Genomic DNA, 21,585 nt, shown 5'->3' with positions numbered 1-21,585 from the left:
TACGTCCTGATGTGTTCTTGGTGTGGAAGGACACACATCAGCCAACCATGGGAGGACCTTTTTTTTTCCTTTTCTTTTTTCCCTACTCTCTGAAAATGCCAGTGAATATTTAAAAACTTGTAATTTAAGAATCCTTAAAACATCCTAAGGAGGTGACCAGAGGCAACCTCACCTGTAGGAGAGGTATTTTGAAGAGGGTTTCATGGAAGCGTTAGACATATTACCTTATTATCAACTATTTGCAGCTGCATTGCAACACATCGGTTAGCTTATTTAACCAGCTGTCTGAAGCACTTGATGCCAGTGGTTTGTGGGCACGGATTTTTGCTTGTGAAGCCTTACTTCAGGTCATGGTGATAATAAACTCAGCTCTCTTGCCACAAGTGTTTTTCAAGAGTTTGGATTTTACGTCTAAATTTCACCTATCTTGCTTATTCCTATAAACATTTCCAGGAGGGCATGCAAATCAGAAGTTTTCTCTATATAGCCATACAGGTATCTGAAAGTGTGGTGACACCTGCACACTTTACAGTGTTCTTAATTTAACCGGAGTCTTGAAAAGCCTTTTCAGTTGCAAAGTACAACTTCCTGTGTGCAAATACATGTCCTCTGCCAGCCCTAGAAGGTACCAGAGAAATGCAGCCCACACATTTCTTTTGCTTCTTTTTCTTTGTAAGACCACAGCGTTATATGATAATTTGACTCTAATTTCCTCCACAGCTTATCTCTTCGTATTGTGCTGGTTTCCTTCGCATTTTAGTTGCTCTCTCTCCTCCTGTAGCTGATCAAATCATAGCACTGAATATTTCTTTTTCTCTCTTTTTTTTTTTTTTGCCAGCCACTCACACGCACACATGGCAAAGAGCAGCCTGACATCATTTGACATCTTGCTTCCTCATTTCAATATTAACTGTTTAGCAGAAGCAAAACAGGTTTGGGGTTAGGGTGCTGAGCGCGTGCATGTCTCTCTGTGTGAGCAAGGGCTTTTTTCCCCGCTGTCCCTTCACAGCCATAGGTCATTACGCTGAGCCGCCTGAAGCTGCCCAATGCTGTTTTTCACCAGCGTGACTTCAGAAGAGACAAGTCTGTGGATGTGCTTCACTTTCTGCTGTGTCCGGGCGACAGCAGCAAAGCTCAGGGCTGTGGCTGCTGCTGCTCTCCTCTGAGAACCAACTCGCTGAAGGATTCCTGCCTCTCCACCGAGCGAGAGTAATGACACAGATGCAGTTTAAAGATGCATTTTGGGTAAGTGAGCGTTTCCTATGTGTTTCCTATATTAAATATATATGTATTTAAAAATCTTTTAAAGTACAGGTTGGTTCTATATATAGTTTAAAACTAATTTAATCCTGTTCTGCGTTCTAAATTTAGTTTAGTAAAAAACCAAATTTGTCCCCAAGGCAAAACATACTGTTTGGTAATGTAACTGTTTGATCCTAGGCAGAAGGATGCATTGTAAAGAATATTCCCAATCCACATAAAACGATTGACATTCCCAGTTCCTGCGCCAGGTCCAGAAGCTGCTGTTGAAGGGGACAGGGGTTTGTCTGTGGCATAGCCCTGAGAGCACTTGCAGTGAGAGTCCTCAGTTCTAGGAGTGGCTCCCCTGGGTAGTTCATCTGTTCCTAATTACAGGCTGCATTTGCTCTGGTTTGCTTGTAGAGCAGAACCAGCCGGCTGCGTGCAAAGTGCTATTGCTCACCCACCTACTTAGCCCATGCCTGCTTTTAGGTGCAGAAGGGCTTGCATGAGACACACATCATAGACTGGTTTGGGTTGAAAGGGACCTTAAAGGTCATCCAGTTCCAACCCTCCATGCCAACACCTCCCACCAGACCAGGTCGCTCAAAGCCCCGTCCAACCTGGCCTTGAACACCTCCAGGGATGGGGCAGCCACAGCTTCCCTGGGCAACCTGGGCCAGGGGCTCACCACCCTCAGAGTGAAAAATACAGTTGCCCAGGAGTCGGACAGCAGCAGGTATAAAACACTATCTGGGATGCTCAAGAACTAAGCCCAAATACTCACAACTGCCTCAAAACCAGTGAATACTAAAGCAAGTAGAGATACTCCATCATTGATATTTTGACTTGGTTGAAGAATCTTTTGGAATCTTGTTTTAAAGCTCTTTCTCTGCAGTTACAAAGTGAAAAAAAAACCTAGTCATTTCTCGCTCAAGGGTAATCTGAGGTTGTCTTGCAATTGCTTCTGGAGTAGAGGTTTTAAGGAAGAAAAGAAAACAACAAAACCCTAAGATTGCGAAGTTGGGTAAACAGGATGTTATGTGGTTGCCTCTTGTCTGGGCCATCATTTTTCCAGCATCTAGGATTGACTTAAAGAAAGAAACGAAGGCATATGAATCCTTCCTGCCATTTTCCTATCAGGCCAAGTAGAACAGACCCTGCACGGCGTATTTGCTGCTTGTGCTTTCTCTCTACCCGCCCTTCAGGGCAAACCCTCTCTGGGTATGAAATAGAAGGGCAGAGGCAAGAACACGTTTCCGTGAACCCCCTTCCTCCCAGCACTTCCAGGAAGCCCTCCCCTCCCCCCCTCCCGTACCAAATTTGAACAGTTACAAAAAAATAAATGTAATGAGGAAACACAGAAGTTAATTCTGATGGTAACCCTAACTGTGGCAGACCGCACCTACATGAGATTCTCTGTGGCGCCACTTTCATACAGCTCCTAACGGCACAGCCCAAGGCGGGGGGTAGGACAAAACTGCAAGGCAGCGCTGCCCTGGGAGCTTCAGCCTTTGCCTTTCTGCATTTCCTTCACAAACGTGCCATCTGACTTTTCGATCTGGTACATTCGGTATATTTACTTTTCAAGGTCTTGGTCTTGAGTGAGAATAAATGAGGCGTACTCCACAGTCTGGAGCAGGATTAGGGTGATTAATGCCAGTTGAGAATCTGGCCAGGCCAGTTCTTTATGGCTCTTCTTCCCTAAACTTCTCTCCTCTGCTTAGTCACATTAACATGACTATAATCCTTGCTTGGCTTTGACGCTAACACCTTCCTTAAAGGAAAGCATCTTTGGTTTTAATATAGTTTGGCTGAAAACACTGTACCGTCGAGCTTGATTAACAGGGCAGAAATATATCCAGTTGTAGGATGGTAGTTTTAGCTATGCAATAAGAAGTCTTTTAAAATGAAAACTTACAGGATATTGCACAATGTGGCAAAAGAGTACAGCTTGCCCCCCAAATCACAAGATCAGCAATTATTTTTGCATTCATAAGGTTCTGTTTTGGCCGTTAGTGAGGCATGGCAGGGGGGTTGGCACTAGGTGATCTTTAAGGTCCCTTCCAACCCAAACCATTCTGTGATTCCGTGATTCTGTGAGAGGGAAATGTATTTGCTCAGTTTGCTTCAGTGAGCAGTTATCTCCTTTATTCGATTTGCACCATGAATGGAAACCATCTTTGTGCTTAAAAACCAGAAAGTGTATTTGTGGCATAGTAGAGATCGCTCCATACAGATCTCTGCTCTCTAAGACCTGCCTAAGGACACCGCTGCACCCCCTCCCTGTAACACCCTCACGCAACAACTCTCTGCTCTTACTATCAGTAAACCTTTGGGTAAGCAGAAGTTTCTTTAGTACCTATCGCAATGTTAAAATATGTAAAGAAACCCTAAAAGCAGCAGGGCTTCCTCAACGAGCAGAGAAAGAGCACCACCCATTCCTCCCCAAAGAGCACCATTCATTCCTCCCCAAAGTTCCTCAAACTTCATAAGAGCAGGGTGTGTTGTCTTTCAGGAAGGTGCAAATTGTTCCTCATAACAGGTATAAATTTTAGTCTCTCTTTTCCCTTATTAAATGTAGCAGTGATAGTACTATACTAAAAGTTTCAGTTTTTTTTTTTTTTTTTTTTTTTAATTTTTTAGCCTGGGCTAAAATTAGTATATTTTTAAATTACAGTTTATGGTTTTATGTCCTCCACACACTCCATAATGGCTTAAGGGAAAATTGCTTGAAGACTCCACTAAGATGTGCTTCTGAGCAGAAGCTTTCTATCCTCTGATAATATTTTTTTAAAAATATAATTGAGATGAAAATACAAATCAGTTTTGATAGCCAGTGCAGGGCTAATGGATTAATACTCTGCTGGGCTGCTGTACAAACCTAACAGATGCTACCTGTCTTCTCTGGCATCCTCTTAGACAGGCAGGTAAATTCCAGTGTTAATGGGGAGTATGGCTGCGATACCAGCCCAGTTTCACATTAACAGGATTATGTTCATAGGCAGAGATCTGAGCAACATTTTACTGTATTTTGTTACAAAAACCACTAACCAAGAAAATCTTTCCCTTCTGTCACAAATACTGAGTGTCTTTCTAAGTCTCATTCTATGGTCTTGTACTCATCGTTTGCTTTTTCTCTGCTACTCTTGTCATTGCTTTTTCTTTCTATTCTGTTTTTTTCCAACATGGTGCTCAGCGCTCCAGTTACAATCTTGTGAAATGCAGCTATTTCTGGCCAAGAGGTAGGTAGATGCTTACTGGCATCATTTACTGGCTTTGCCTTTGCCCCTGGGAAGGGGGAATGGGGAAGACTTTAAAAGGTTTGGGTTTGGGGCAGGCTCCAAAACGCCCAGAGTTGAGAGGAAGCAAATCTGTTCCATCGGGCAGCTTTGAATCAAACTCAAGTGGCCACGTAAATTCCATAAATGTGTCGTGGGCTCCTAAGGTGCTCAGTATTTAAAGAAAAAAAAAATGCTTAAAGTGTGAAGTGCTTGTTCCTTCTCAGATGAGCTCAGGGCTTGGGGATTCTCAGATTTAAAAGCGCGAGGGAGCTGGAGATACGGGCCAGCACCTGTGATGCAGGCCTTGAACATGAGATTGCAAGATTTGCCTCCCTGCCCTGCTGTGACCACATTCCTACCTGTGCAGTGCCTGCAATTATAGTCGGGTGCTATGGAGTGGGAGCCACGGAAGTGCTTAAGATAAAGAGCCTGTTACAAACAAAGATGCTTTCTTAATCTTCCTTGTTTTGACTTCAGGCTATATTCTACATCAGGTTGAAAGGAAAGCTGACTTCGTAAGGTGAATCTCCCAACTGTTACTGTAGCTTTTTCACACAACGGCCTATTATACATGCCAAAAAAGGTGTAATTTAACAAATAATTTAACTTCTAATAAGACTCTTAACTGTGGTACAAGAGTGCAGAGATGGTTATAAAAGTCACAGTAAAACTATTTTCTAAACTTACTAGGCAAGGTACTGAAGAAATACACTATCAACTGTTTTACTCAAAAAAAGGAAGTCTTTTTCACGCCAGGAGCTACCCTGCTTTCCTGTAGAGGTTAAGTTTTGCAGGGCCTGTTGTTTTGAAGCAGGTCTGCGAGCAGGAAGCGAGACCAGGCAGGTTTGCCGGAGGGAGGGAGCAGGGCCGGTGGGCTCCTGCCGAGCTCGGGCAGGGAAGGATGTGGCTGCCAAACCTTTCACCCTGGCATCTCAGCTTTGCAAGTGGTTCCCCACCGGGTTTCATTTGAATTTTTATGCACCAGTTGTATCTGCATCTACTGACACAAGGCAAATGGAGATGAAGAATGTCCCCGCGCACTGGTGCACAGAGAGGCTGGGCTCTGGTATCGGTACGTGCTGCATCTCTCTGGACTCCAGAAAGTGTGACCAGTGGCGGGTGTATGGCTGTGGCCATGCTTACACCCAGGGCAAGTCATCACTGGTGGGCCTGTGTAGAAGTGGGGAATAAAGAGGGAACCAACTTGGAAAAGTTGAATCGATTGCCCGGCTAATGATTGTGTTTGTTGTGGGGTCGACCTCGTCTCCATGGAAGAGGCTGCTCTATTCTTTTTTCACATGTAATTTCTTCCTGCATTCCCCCAGCAGATCTGAGAATGACGCTTAGCTCACTGGGGCAATGAGAAGCAGCCATGAAGTGGGGGGCAATCTCACAACAGTCACTGAAATGACATGACATCACAAGTAGAAAACCCAATTAGTTGTTGTGGCTACGGAAACACCGGTGCTTCACAAACCACCCTGAGCAGAGCACAACAGCTAAAGCGAAGCTCAAATGAACTAAGACTCCCAGCACAGATATCAATACCAAGGCAAACATGTCAATGGCCGCGTCCATCTCCTGTGTTCCTAAAACAGCACCTAGGAGGCCGTATGAGGAACCAAGTACAGCATATCCGGGGTGGTTCATTTCCTTGGCGATGAGCTCAAATGGAAGGACTAGAGTTTTATGTTTGCAGCTTCTGGTTACATTACATACAAATACTCAGCTATTGCCTGCACGTGGCACATCAGGCCGAGTGTCTTCCCTACAGGGAGGAAGAGTATCTGGGGAGGTGTTAACACAGTGGGCTGGTCCTAAGGTCACAGGAGGCTTTCCAGACCAGGTAGATTAATGGGTTTCCAGAAAGCTCATTTTAGGTCAGTGACTGAAAATAATTAGACAGTTAAGTAATTACATTTTATTAAAATTTTCTGATGACCATGCAACATCTAAGTGTCTTATCTAGGGAGTTTGACTGCTTAAACTGGTTGACTGATGAAGTCACTGTGACGATTTTGTTAATATATTTTTGCAGTTATGCCTGGTTTGTTTTGACCTGTCCTGCTCTGCAAAAGTTGTTTGGTTTTGCTTGGGCTCAGAGAAATGGAAGATTCTTATTTATGCCAAATTTAACTGTGCCATGGGTATGCATTTTAAATATGGAATAGGTGAGTCATCAACTCTCTTTTCACCCACATCACAAACACAAACGCATCACGTACACAAACACATCTAATGAACGCCACCTAAACAAGCATGTGTTGCATATGGCTTGAAATGGATCCTGTGGATCTGTAACAGCGCTTCATGCAAAGATCGAGGAGGGTGTCCTCTGGTTTGCTGAAGCAGCTTGTTGAGGTGCGTTTTCTGCATCTACTGATGGCAGAGTCACAGAATAGCTGAGGCTGGAAGGGGCTGTCCTACCAACCCCCTGCGCGGCACAGGGGCAGCTACAGCAGCTTGCCCAGCACCGTGTTTTGAGTCTCTCCAAAGATGGAGGCTCCACAACCTTCCTGGGCCAACTGTCTCACCACCCTTACAGCAAAAAACCTTCTAATGCTTAAACAGGGCTTTTTGTATTTCAGTCTGTGCCCATTGCCTCTTGCCCTGTCACTGGGTACCACTGAGATGTCCTGGCTCTGTCTCCCCTGCTCCCTCCCACCAGGTATTTGTGCACATTGAGCCATCTCTTCTGCAGGCTGAGCAATCCCAGCTCTCAGCCTCTCCTCCCACGACAGATTCTCCAGGGTGAATCTCAGAGTCTCCCTGTGAATCTCATTTCAACACATTTTTTCCCTTGCAGGACAGGGTGATTCATGACCCATCCCTTTCCTCCCACAAGGGAGTGCATTGCTGCACCACTTCTCTTTCTTCAAAGTTTACTGACCTCGCGTTGCTTTGCAGGCACAGTGGAAGCCTCTGAATTTCAATCCAGTGACACTCATTGCAAACTTGTATAGAAGGCAAATTAGGTTGCTTCATAAACAGATTATTTTTTTTGTTATTGTTCAAGCTCCTTTTAGCTCAAAAAGACCTTTTTTTCTGATTTTGTTTTCATGCCATACTGCAGCAAGGTAGATTCTGGCTGGCAGATGGCACAGAAAACACTTGTTTCATCTCCTGTTTAATCTAGGTTTTGTAATAAAACTTTTCTCAGCAGACACAGTTCAATAACACACAACGTTCAGTGTGTTGTTCACACAAGAATTTGGGGATTTGAGGCTGGGGCGAGGTGAGGGCTGGGGGGCACATCTCTGCACAGCGATCATATAGCGTTGCTCAGAGTGTCAAGGTTAAGGAAAAAAAATATGTTGAAAATATTCATCTAGATCCTAACAGCTTTTCAGTTCCCCAAAGTATTGCTCCCTTACTATAAATGGAATTTAGTACTTCTTCAAAGTGGTGGAAAAACACCACTGAACAGGATGGAGGAATTGAAAAGTTCCATAGCTCTTGGTAAAACACTCTTGGTGCAACTTCATTTTTACTTGAAATGAAAGGCAACAGTTATTTACTCTTAGTCTTGAGAATTAAATGAAAGTCAACCAGTTCAGGCTAGCTTAGAGACACCAGCTTCTCTTGTGCTATTCAGAGCAATTAAATAAATAGACAACTTTTTTTTTTCCTTTAACGTAACAACTCTTCAAACCAAGGTGCTATCTGGGGCTTCTCTCAATTTGTCCAGACCTAATTAATTCCTAAAGTGAAAGAAAAATAAAAAATAAAGGAAAGGAAAAAAGAAAATAGGTGGTGAAAGACACTGAGGTCTGAGTCTCATCGCTTCATCCTATTTGCAATAGACGCTGTAATTACTGAAGGATTATTAACAAGTCAGGACTGACGAACAGCCCTGGGGGCTGCTGCTCAGCAGGATGGAAATCCCCAGGAGCACCAGAAGGAAAAGAGGCACCTGCCATTGAAAGACCCCGGCCGCACATTTGGTTAGGACTCATGTTTTTGATAAAACCTTTTTTTTTTGTGGGAGATTTTTTTTAGGGGAGCTATTTTGGAAGATAAAGCTAGGTTTTGATGAAAAAGTTCACATCGGTGAAATCTTCCTCTGGAGATGGAGGCTTCAGGTGAAATTTCTAACCAAAGAGTTGAAGAGGAGGCCAAACTCATAAAAATAAGCCCTCTGGGGTCCTGGGAGCTCTGCAGTAGGGAGACATCATCTGGAACAGGAGCTGGAGCTTTTGTTGCCCACAGTCTACCCTACCTGCAGCCTGGAGTCCAGGCATGCCTTCCCTCCACTCCCACAGATTCATCCACGAGTAAAACAGCTAGAGAAAGGAGAGATTAAAATGAAATTCCTCTTCCTTCTATAGACAGCAGATGGTGAACCATGTGCCAGCTTAGGCAGAGGGATGTCTCAATCACATATGCCTGATTCAGAGCCAGTGTCTTCCTTATATCAATGTGAATGTCTTTTCTTTTTGTTTTCTGTTGCTGCTGTTGTCGAGAGGTGAAATGTGGGCTTTTAAAATCTTATATAAATTTGCAGGGCAAGAAAACTGTTTCCCACCCCACTCTAGAAGTGATAGTAGTTCGTTTCGTATGAGAGAAGCTCATGAGAACATAAAACACTCCTAAAGCAGATAATGGTGAGGCTCTTTGGGAGTGGAACAAGAATTTTATTCTTACTGGTTAACAGACAAGGCAGTTTTGAGTGAACAGACACCTTGTGCCTGACAGTTGGGCTGATGCAACGCTTCTAGCAGCTCAAGGGGTTCAAAAGCAGCTACGCTGCTGCAGTCCCTTAGTGTGCACCCAGTTACATAGATCTTGCCCATTTCCTATACCCTGGGAGCTTGCACCAGAAAGGGGGAACATCCAGCTGAATACCTCATTGATTCAGCAATTCCTAAAAAACCTCAAATAAGTCAATTTTTAATTATTTTTGCATAGGGCAGGAGGGACATTTATGCAAGTGGGAGCAAACACAGAGAAATGCCTCCCAGAAGGAGGCAACTGGCATGGTTGTCCTGCCTGGACAAACTGCTTAACTTTACTTAAATTAATCCTGCTTCCCTTTAAGAATTTCTAAAAGCCTAAAGTTGATTTTGTTCTGTCAGATTGCACAGTTCCCCAGGACTTTGTGATACACCATACTAACGGAGTGTAAGAATATCTTGCATCATATTGAGTAACAGGATGTGTCGAAAACGATTATTTAAGTGGTGAAAATCTCTTGTAAAATGGGAACGGTAATATGTAGCTATTGGAATAATCCTTACTAAGAAATGAACTAAATCTTTAGTTCATTGCCCTTGTACAGCAAGTCTCTGGCAAGATTTTGTGAGGCTTTACCCTTCCCTACGTGCCAGGAAAGCCCAACTAAAAACCCCTGGCTCATCTTACAGGGGAATCAGAGAGTGTGGGTGCAGCAGTATGTTGTATTTGGTGCCTTTTTCAGCACTGACAGGAAACGATTCTAAGTTTTCTAAGACAGGGAGGAGAAAGACAAGTAGGTTTTTTTAATGAATTAATGTACCAACTAAGCAGGTCTGGTTCCTGTGGCTCTATACGATCTTCTGAACAATTGTCCCTGTGCCTGAGGAAGTCAGGGCTGTTTGCACGCTGCCTCAGTCCCAGCGGTCTGGGACCTACCCCACAGTGCTCGCAGGAGGAGAGGAGCTCTCTCATAAAAGGGAAGAGACCTGGAAGCGGATGAACTAAAGAGGAATAGAAACAAAAATAAACTCTTGACTATTATTTTGTATAAAGCAGAAGTATCCTCTACTTTTAAGAATCTATTTCTCCTTATTTTACTTCCAGTTTCTCTTGTGTAGCTGATATTATTCAATAAGAGACTGAAGCAATATCTGATTTCACCATTGACCGTGGCAAAACGCTGCCGTGCCTTATGAAAGGCAGGTGCAAACGCTCACATCAGGCCCCTCTGCTGGGTCCCAGGAAGAGGCCACCTTACCTTATGGATTTAGCTGCTGTCTAACTACACGGAGAAAATACACACATTTATCTGTGTCTCACCACATGGAGAAAATAGAAAGGGATGCCACCACCTCAAGCTTGTGTCATATAGCCACATCAAGCTCTGATTTAAAACTAGCAAGGGATTTTCCTTCCTCCTGTTCCCATTTCTCACTATCCCCATCACAAAGGTGTTCCAGAAGTTTCTTATATCCAAATTTTCTGAATGGATTCCTAGCTTTTTGTCACGCTTTTTTCTTGTGATGCACATCTGGCTGCTGACCCCTTCTCCATTTCCTAGCACAGAAGCATCAGGGGTCTCAACTGCTGCGCAGTAGGAGCATGCCATGTCCTGAGGGTGGTCAGAAACATCCTGAGACTCCCACCCGCAGGAACTTCAGGTCGACGCTGAAGTCAGTGAAAGCCAGTGGAAACAGGCACATAAAAGCATGACCTCAACCTGGTGGAATACGTGCGATTCAAGAGAGGGTGCATTGTTTTTCCTGAGTGCTTTACAATACCAGACACTTGGAATAAAACAATAAGTGACAGCATCTCAAAGTTCTTCTCCTACTCAGGACGAAGAAGGTGTTCTTGTGAAAGAGGGCAGCACAAGGTTTCCATTTCCTGACTTCGCTGATGCCCTTTGTGGAAGGTTCCTGAACTGAATCATGAAGAGGGATGGGCAGATGGGCAGCTGAAAGGTGGTGATATGGCATGTCTCTGAAGCTCTATTTCTGCCTTCCAACAGGCAAAGCTCTTTCCGTGTAACTTTTGAAAGAAACTGAAAGTTCAGAGATCACTGTCACGTTCTCCAGTCCTCTGGCTAAACCTTGGGGGTCTGATTTTGTGATTAATTGATTAATCCTGTTATGAGATGTAGAAACACTGCTATGCAAAGAAAACCAGAACAAAACAAAACCACCATAAAATCTTGTACTCTTACAAAGAGAGCAAAAATTAAGCTACAGTTTTTCTTCCCTAGGATAAATACAATTTAACTAAAGTATTAAGAAGAGAAGCTAAAGTGGAGGTAATAAGCACCAGCAGAGTCCTTTTATTAGACTGGAATTGAGACTTTGCAAGTCTGTTCCCTGTGTGCCATTAGTTTGCCAGCCAACGAGCCCTGCAAAGGTTAAGAAGGCTTCTGTGCAGCCATCACTTTGTAGCTATGCAAATCATGGGAGGATTAAAACGTGAAGGGAGCCATGACTGTAAGAATGCCTAATACATAACAATGAGCAGTTCAGGACGCCAGTGAGGAGGGCGAGGAGCATATTCCTCTCATCAGCAAAACTCTAAACCAACCATTTTCTTCTCAGAGAAAACTCACAATGTCAGAGAGAGTGGGAAGCTACTGGTTTGCTCAATGTCACCAATTTTGCAATGCTACTGTGAAGTTTGTGAAATCTCAATTTCAATTAAATTCTGAACATCCTGGCTACTGCAGAATTGAAGTCTGATAAGAATCTCTGCTTTCATTTGAAGTTCTCTAGCCTACCTCATTGCAGGGGGAAGCCCAAGATGGCAATCTAGCAGCTCAGCAATTGGAATGCTACAAATGCAATGTTTTTTTCCTTCTGATATTTGAAGGTGTCATTCAAAGTTCACATTTATGTTATGTCTGGCAGTAAATACTGCTCGCTCCCCATTAAAAGTACTGCATTGCAGATTTAGGTAACAGACTGACATGAAATTGCAAACCAAGTCTCATGTTGATGATGCCCAAGTCAACTCCTGAAATTATCACAGAAAAGTCCCAAGATGGCCACCTACATCCTTAGCAAACATTTATGTTTCTAATGTGCAAAGAGTGAATTTACAGGAAATGACAGAAATGTTACACAGCCAGCTCCAGTCCACCTAACTCTTCCTTGCTTTTTTCCTGCTTATGTGGAGAAATCGTACACTTTTTAAACAATGTACTGTTTTTTAAAGTTTGTATAAATTCTGTAGTCAGTACGATCCTGGAAACCATAAGCAATATCCCATTCCTGTCCATTCCAACCAGTTCCAGCCAGTAAGAAAAAGGAGCTCTTACATGGTACAGCAGCACACAGCATGGACGTATCCTTTTAAACTCATTAAGCAGTTTGTTATCACATGAAAATTTATAGAAAAGGATTCTCATCACACCAAGCATTGATCAGAGGAGACTGTTTTGGTTAGAGGCTTCCACCACAATGCTCCTCTGTTCTGGTCACCAACAACCTTCCTTCATTTATGAGCTCACCTATTAGGTTGCACAGCTGGGTTTTCAGCTGTTAACACATTTCCAGGACAAGGCAGCAGAGGGTCAGGCTGGGAACCCGGGGTTTTGTTTTGCAAAAAGGCTCTTTCATGTCCCACTGGTGTAGAGCAGAACTAGGACAGCATCATCACCTTGTTGCACCAGGGCCATGTAAGGCAAGACACCCCTCCTCAGTACCACAGCTGAGCTGGAGCGGGGATTGGAACAGTCCCTTGGACATCAGATATACAAATTAGTGGTGCTTACTGCTATCCCATTTTATTTCGCTATTTATTTCAGGATAGCTTGAGTGGCACAGAAAAAGAGCAGTACACTTCCTAAGACACTTGGTATCATGTGAAGCTATTCCTAGAAATACTATGAAGTTTTAAAGTATCCCAGGGGAAATAAAAAGGAAACACAAAGCAAGCGATTAGCTTACAGTGAAAGACCATGACATGATAGAAAATATCCATCCCAGTCAAAGGTACTTTGAGATTATAAATCATGTTTGACTGTTGGCTATTAAATGTTTGCTGCTCATCTACAGTAAATACTGAGCCCTTGACAGAGCCCTTGACAAGGAGGCTAGCAGATCAAGAGATCAAGATCTAGAAACACTCTTTTTAAGCAGTGCCAGTACACAGCGGTATGACACAATGATATAATTCATTGATATAACACAGTCAGAACAACTTACTTTCAATCCAGGACTGAGATACCAAGTGTGGTACAACTGTGGACAGAAAGGATTTCTTTCTGACAGTTGAAAAAGACTTGCAGATGCTTGTTCAAAACTCACTATCCCCTGTTCTCTCTAAACTTCCTCCTCACACCAGTAGCTATTTCATTTTTCAACTTGGAAAAATGAATCTCAAGTTTTTGGTTTACTAAAATTGTCAAGTTTACTTTAACTAAGCAAGATAAGCTATGATGCACAAAAGTTGTGCATCATGAGATACCCATAAGAAGTTGCAATTTCTTTTTCTCTTTTGAAAATCTGTATGAACACTTAGCAACATTTATCGTTTTCAGTCCCAAACCAATCTTGATAATACTTTTGATAAAAGCCTTGGGAACGATTAAGAGCAAAGACAAGGAATGCACTTTTATATACTTAAATATTTTCAAACTTAAGAGAAGGTGTTTTGCTTTTTTAAGATTTTTTGAATATTTGCAGATAGTACTTTTCAAATAATTCCTAAATGAAGGATTGTTAGGCTAAAAGAATACCTGATAGCTATGCTGTAACTGTCAGTGCTCGCACCATTGGCTTGCAGCCAGGCCCACCTTGGTTGCGCAAACCAGTTAATGTGCAGATTTTGATAACAATCTTTATCACCACAGCAGCTCAGCACTATCCTGCCATGCACCAAGCAATGCACCCAGTGTCTGCACTGTAGTTATTTCTTTTCCAGCCTTTCTCCCCCATCAAGGTAGTGCTCTTGCTGTGCTGTATCCTGGGGGTTACTCTCCCCGTGTGCCACCTAGCACCTGGTTCCTTGCAGAAATCTAGTGAGCAGCTTTGCAGCTGGAGGCACTGGGAAAGAGGCCTTTTTTTGCTGACAGCCAGAATGGCAGCTCCCCTGAGAGCTGCAGTGGCACTTACCAAACAGGACGTATACCTTCAGCCACAAAGCAGCTGAGATGCTAAGCTGCTGACAAGCCAGCTTGTGATTCCATGATTCTGTGATTATCTATGATTATCCTGCAGGAGCAGGTAGAGGTATGATTAGTGGATGATTAGTGGTATGTAAACTACCTATAAAAAGAGTTCTGGGTAGGCAAGCCGGATCCAAGGACAGTGTTAGAAATGCTCCAAGAAAACCAGCCACAACAGAAGAGCCCACATTTCCTACAGCAGAACCGCGATGACTTGAGCAATTCACGTCACTTTCTGAATATGAGTAGTTGGACACGCAAGGGCATACAATCTAGTGAGAGCTTTGCTCACAAGCCTGGATATTTTTAGAATCACAGAACGGTTCAGGTTGGAAGGGACCTTAAAGATCATCTAGTTCCATCCCCCCTGCCCTGGGCATAGACCAGGTTGCTCAAAGCCCCGTCCAACATGGCCTTTTGCTTCAGTTCAGTCCATTGTAATAGCTATTTACCAAAACCATTCTTCAGTAACCAGTAAAGCATTTCAGTCTTTCCTACTTGATATTATTGCAATAATACCCTCATGACTTCAAAACGTAGATGCTTGGTCTTCAAAAAGCCTCGCAGCCCCCTCTGAGCAGCCGGTAGCACAAGGCTCAGAGAAGAGATGTGCTGTAAGGCTGATTCGCAGCTAGTTAAAGACACAAGACGTACCAAGAGGTTACTCAGCTTTGTGCAACCAGCAGGTAAGAAGAGACTATGTCATCCCCCAGCTGTCTTTGTTCTGAACTTTCTCCCCTCTGGGCAGGGAACTGACACCATCAGTCTTCCCACCTGCAGCCTTCATTACCAAACCAAAATCCTCAGAGCCTCTCCCTCATGGCTGCAGAAACCAGCTCAGAGCCAGCCATGAATAATCTCTCCCACAATTAACTGCTGATGTTTACCTGCATGATTGCCTATGGAGAAACTTCTGCCGGGGGAATGGAGCAGTCCCAAGGCGCCCATCTCTTTAAGAAAGTGCTAATGGGAGGGAGCAGCATCATTAAGCCTCAGAGGAAAAAAGAAATGGAAAGGAGAAAGCATATCCCCGTGTGCTTACTGTCAACACCTCTGCTTGCAGTCTTCCATGCTTCCCTTCAAATATTCTAGGAAAAGATATTCTGGTCAAAGTAGAGCATAAAAATTGTGGTTTTTTCAGTCACGTGCTCCCCTTAACATTTCTCTCATCTCTGGAGGAACAATGTTGCTCGTTGCACTGGAGGGAATCAACTTTAGTAAATGGGAAGAGGAGAGGAGATGCTGCCTCTCCCTTAGCTGTGATTCTTCCCATGAGAAGAAAATCCCCAGGCCCCGAGGCAGAGACCAACGCGCATGTGGAGTATTAATGGAAAATCTCAGGACAATACGAATCTGCTTGCAACACTGAAATCCCTTTGTCAGGCACTTTCTTACAAGTGATTATAGGTCTGCTGGACAACACAGATTAACTAATCCTTTTTATTAAAATAACAACGAGTAAATCCTCTTTCACAGCCGCACATGCTTTGACTAAGTGGAATCACTTTCTTGGCAATGAGAAATTACTGGTGGTGATTCAAATCACCCTCTTCCAAGCAACTACACAGTTTTTTTTATAAACAAATTATGTTTTACACATTTAATGAATACATTTGTTACTTAATTAAAGCATTTTTCCCTAATTTCATTTAAAAAAATAGTTCTTTGACTATTCATTAGTTTTTTTATAATCACTACAAAGTCCCAGCTGAGAGGTGCCCAAGCACTAGCTGGGTAGTGCAACTATAGCAGCCTTTACAAAACCATTTGATGCAAACGCTAAGTATAATATCAAATGGTAAATGGAAAATAGAATAAAGGCAAGGCAGCTTTATTAAGGCTAGATAGTTATTTAATGTGATACAATTGTGCTACCTTGATTGTCTTGACAAAGAAAATGTGTGGTCTGTTACGGTGCTACACAGGAAATCCTAAAGAAACTAGAGAAGAAAAACAAAACACGACTGAACAGACACCAGCAGGAGAAGAAGAACTGTAAAGCGGCCAAAGACACGTTGGGGGGAGATGCTGGCGGCTTGTGCCAAAATGGAAATGCCTGAGCTGGAGGAAGGGATCTTGAGAGCTGGTCTCATGATTAATTTTATTCAATATATTCATTGGAGATACTGGCATAAGACATTAAGAATCAGCTGGAAATAGCTGTTGTTGAAACAAATAGGTATAAAGAAAATATTGTACAGGAGGTATCTGGTAACCTTCCAGCCTGGGGTAACAGAAAGGAGATAAAATTAAAGTTTCAAAGTGCAAAATGAGAGTAAGAGATCAGTAGCAATACACTCTGGGACCTTGTTAAGTAACATTGCGGGAGAGGAGAAAATTGCAGGTCTATCAGTAGATTGTAGCTCAGTTAGGTGCCGCTGGTATGATTTGATAGGGGAAGGCGGCAAATACGATCCTCTGATATACCAGAAGTGCTTCTTAGAGAGCAGTCACTAATGACATGGTACAAAGAATCCATTAGTCTTTACTGGAGTAGCAGAGCATTATCCTCATCCAACAGGAATTTATTCAACCTTGGACAGGTACTATAGGAACACACGGGAATCAATGGAATGAAAAACCAGTACCTCAGGAAAGGGCAAAGGAGGTTAGTTTGGACTCACGAAGAGGCTGAGAGACAATATAGTTATACAACACATAAAGGAAGAAAAAGAGCTGTTGAAATGAAAGGGAAATGTTTGTGAAAGTCAACTTAACCTTAAATGATTTATGGATAAGGTGGTTATGGTTGTGGTTGGAAATGAAGAAGCAATGTTGCAGAATGAGTGACCGTAGCAGGTTAAACTTGTCTAAACCTGGGCTGTCACCTGGCTACGCTTCCTCTCCCTCCTTGCCTGTGACATGCTAGTGGTGCAAGCTATTCATAGCACAGCCATTCTGCTGCCTGGGAGGCTGAGGCAGCCCTGGTGTAGATTTCAGATGCTGTGGCTTCTGAAATACAGCTTCCGTGTTCTTCAGGAACACACAGTGAGGACAATAAAGCAAATTTTGAGATGGATCCCCCCAAAATGAAGACAGATTAAATGAGTGCCTGTGTTGGGAAGTCCTTTCTAGACTCCTTGGAGCCAAATCCCTCTACAAGGGTCAGCCACAGGGACAAAACCCAGACGAATCTAGCAGGTAGGAACTGATGCCTCCATCAGAGGAGATTCCAGCTCTCCTTCAGATGTGGCTGCAGTGGCTCCATTTTTAACAAGTTTAAGTCTTACTCATGTTAGCAGGCAACAGACAGAAAGCAAAACTGTTGAGTAAGGCCGTGGCTGCTGGCACTTGGCATACACTCGTGCACACAAGGGCACAGTGAGAACACTACTCCCATACCCAGCTTGGCAGAAAGCCTGCCATCTAGGAACGTGCAAGCACTACGACAGATTCCACATTTAAACAGCTGTCTTAGAAAGACAGCTTGCATTAAAGGGCTATGCATTAAAGGGCTAAAATATTTCTATAATTATAATAAGCAAAATCTGCCTTTTGCATTTCTAAATTAATTGCAGTAAGGAAGTAGGGAGGCAAAAAGGTGGAGCACAGAAAGCGTCGTGAGCAGTGGGGAGCAGCACGAACCCGTTCCCTCTGCATTAGTGCCAGTAAAAATGTGGGTGCGTGTCCTGGAGACAAGCCTGTTTGCAGAGCTCCAACAAGACTGCATGGCTGTGCTACATGGGCAGTGTAGCTTGCAAAGGATCCTTTATCTCAGACTGTGAGAGTATCTCGTTAGACGTGCCACAAAATTAATTCTCTTGGCCACAGAGTGAACCTTGACGCAGTTTTTAATATGGCATTGCTTCTTCCCTTTTATGGCTTAGACCCAGATGTTCAAATGGCTGAATCAAGTCCACTAGGTAGTTTTATCAGGGTTACTGGTCAGCAGGCTGGCCCCCGGTGCACTGTTGTGTTTGTGTGCATGTTTTTGGGTTGATGATGAGTTGATGCTGCTTTCTCCATTTAGGGAATTTAGTAAGTGGTTCTCTCAGACATACAGAATTTGCCATCCTTTCATCATAGCAACAGTTTAAAAGAAGCGGGGGAAAACCACTGAGTTTTAGCTTTTACTAAACAAAGAGATATGTTAAACATAAGCGGGAGAGTAACTTTACAGTGTGCTTATCACTCTCCGTTTGTTGCTCGTGGCCTGACTGGCGATACAAACCATATGATGCTTTCACTCACCTCTGGGCAGCATTTCTGGGACAAGGAAGCTGTGTACACAGCTATGGGATGTAGTTAACCACATCTGGAAACATACAACCAAAATGTTTGGCCTGTGGGTTGGTTGTGGGGCACCTGACCAGTGCGGTTTCTGCCAGGCAAAGGGAACACTTTATGAGAGTTTTTTGCAGCAGCAATGCCTTCTGCCGTCGGAATGTCCTCAAAAAAAGGGAGAGGGGGGAAGTGAGAAGTCCATTGTCAGGGTGCTTTCCTCTAAGAATGGCAAAAACTTGCTTCTTTTCACTTACTTCACAGCAGGATCCCTCCCTGGGATATGTATGTGTGTGTAATCTGCCTTGTAAGCATTAGGAAAACTGATGCTTTGTTTTTGAGATCCTGTTTCTTAAGGGGTGATCATATGCATCAGATGAGCATGTGTAATCCTGTCATTTTCCTGGGGTTACAACAGTGATAACAGTGGATCCATTGCACTCTCTCCATATTCTTTTATCTACATTATTATCTCACCTGGCTTTGTAGTGCAGACACTTTGCTGGTAGAGACATTTGTCTGTGTCTCTTGTGAACCATTATCCTGCTCTTTCCTTTCTCACCCCTGCTCATGGTAAGAGTGTCTATTAGGGAAGAAGGAATTAACTGCTGTCAAGAAACTGTAGCACTGGAAACGTTACTACAACCTGTAGGTTTACAAAGACTGTCTACAGAAATTTATCCTAGCTCTTGAAGAAGCAAAAAAACCCGCTCCCAGGTGTGCAAATCTCCACAGAAGCCCCAGGGCCTGGGTGAGCAGCACCAAGGCTGCCATCGGCCACCCCCATTCATCCCCAGAGCTCGCCCTGTTCCTCTTCAGTCCCAGCAATAAGGAAGCAAAGCCACAAGTTCAAGTGTCCAACAGTTGCTTGCCACTGGATCCTTCCCGAGTCCCAACACTTAAACAGCCGTCATCTTCACAGTCATGGTGGAAAGCCATAAACTAATGCAATTATTAAGCGATAACTGCTTAGGGGACAGTGGATAGATGGATAAACTGTATTCAGTTGGTATATAAGCACTTGTATAGTACATAAACTGCTTGAGGGAAGGAACTTATTCACTCTCTTTATGGTTACACAGTCCATGATTTTACCATAATGCTATAACATAAAGCTCAGGTAACATTCACCACTACATTTTCAATAACATTATCACCACGTACCAGTTAACAGAGGCTCTCAAAGTAAAAATGGCTTGTCCTGATCCTGTTGTGAGTCAGTGGGAGGACCGGGAGTAGAACACAGAAATCCTCCCCCAGAGCCACACTCAGAGCATGTTGCAACTTTATTCCTGTCCCTGTCTGGGCTCCCAGCATTTCCTCAGCAGCACTGACTTCGTTGTGACTCTGATTTACCATTGCTGCAGTGCAATCTGGAAGCTGGGGAAAAGGTTGAAGAAGTGCAAGACTAATTGTTTTTCTTCTCATTATTTGGATATTTTTATCTGAGATGCACCGGGGTGTGCTCTGATGGATTGTGTGGGCAGGGATGAGCCTGATGCATGGACTTGTCTGATGGGGAGGGACCTGTGGTCCTGGACCACAGCAGAGGAACGCGGCCCTCATCTGCAGAGGGTGCAGGGCCCTGGTGGGAGATGAGAGCCCTGGCTTTGGGGCGGCAAACTCCATGCAGCTCGGTGGTCTCGCCTGTCTAGTGTGGCTGTCTGGAAATCACACATCGCCTTGGCTGGCTCCATTTCCCACATGGGAACACAGGGCAGGAAGGCTGCCAAAATACCCAAAGGCACAAGTGAATCCCATGTATTGCACAGGAGACCGGGTGGCAAATGCAAAAGCAAGGGAAGCAGCACTCATTGGCAAACATCTCAGAAACACAGACTTTTCATTTTCTGCAGACCCAGTGTCCACGTACATAAGCTCTCCACATGCCTATCTTCTACTTTTTTTTTTTTTTTAAACCCTGTCATGTTGAATTTACACCAGAGACTGATTCAAACAATGAGAAGAGTTGTTACAGAAATCGCAAAGGAGGACATAACAGCACATCACAACCCAAGTGTTGTCTAACAGCAAACTGTCTCCCTGTGCTACGAATCCTCTCATTAAAACACCCCACCACTGACTGGGTGGCACAACCACTACCCCACGTATCGATATTTGTAGGAGCACAAGATCCCTTCACTTCTCCGCTCACATCTAGAGAGCGGGTCACTGTCTCACTGAGAGCCCTGTGGCAGTGAGTGAACCCTGACCATTCCTTTTTGAAAACATATGGGAGGAGGAGCTCTTGTCCTTAAAGAGCTACTATACATCTCTGCTCCGCAAAGATCCCATACCCAAAGCTAAACGTGACTTCCCCAAAAAGACAGCTAGTGCTGCTTTCCACGCAGGAAAATTTGCAACCCACTTCACTTTTTCAGTATTAAAAAAACCCCGCTTGATTTAATGAAAGCTTTTACAGATTTTCACTTTGGAGAAACCTCACCCATACCCGTGCCCTTAGCCCTGCCCCAGCTGCCATTGCTCTGGGCAATTCTAAGGGTCCATTTGGATTTTCCAGAAAGTTAATTTGCTCCATATGACTGACAGTAGGCATCTGGTAAACCTGCAAACTACACACACAAATTAACTGGCCTCTTTATCTTTCTGTCTTCAGTGCAAGGAGTTCACCTTCCACACTGGCTATGAGGTGCTTGTACAGCGGCTGTTGGATGGGAGGAAGATGTGCAAAGATGTGGAGGATTTGCTCAAGCAGAGGTAAGAAAATGAGGGTGAAAAAAGTGTGAACAGCCTCCATTTTCTCTCCTGCTTGGCACCTGGAAAGAACAGTAGGCTGTTTCTGAATTTGGTAGTGATACTAGTTCACACAGAAAAGCCTGAGTGATTTGGATCCCAGCCTTTTGATGTGATTTTTGAAAGTAGATAACAAACAGAAATGTCAAAGATTTGAGAAGAGAAGGTTGAAAGAGTCAGAAATCCAGAGCTCCATTAAGACCCAGGTCGTTATTGGTCCAGAATCACACGGTAGCACACACATCCACAAGTAGCGTTACT

General features: G+C 43.7%; 1 protein-coding gene across 2 annotated transcripts in view; it reads left to right on the top strand.

Moving 5' to 3' along the window:
* Positions 1-703: 703 nt before the first annotated feature.
* Positions 704-21,585, top strand: part of PSTPIP1 (proline-serine-threonine phosphatase interacting protein 1) — a 57,536-nt gene continuing 36,654 nt past the window's right edge. For both annotated transcript variants that reach the window (XM_063347101.1, XM_063347100.1), the window contains exons 1-2: positions 704-1,245; positions 21,188-21,288. In XM_063347101.1, the coding sequence (XP_063203171.1) occupies positions 1,213-1,245; positions 21,188-21,288 (134 nt within the window). In that variant the 5' untranslated portion in view covers positions 704-1,212. The remainder of the gene's footprint in view (positions 1,246-21,187; positions 21,289-21,585) is intronic.

This window comes from Chroicocephalus ridibundus, chromosome 9 (genome assembly GCF_963924245.1).
Source record: "Chroicocephalus ridibundus chromosome 9, bChrRid1.1, whole genome shotgun sequence".
In the NCBI taxonomy this organism is placed as follows: Eukaryota; Metazoa; Chordata; class Aves; order Charadriiformes; family Laridae; genus Chroicocephalus; species Chroicocephalus ridibundus.
Note: the sequence above shows the minus strand (reverse complement) of the source record. Positions and strands in the feature narration are given on the sequence as shown.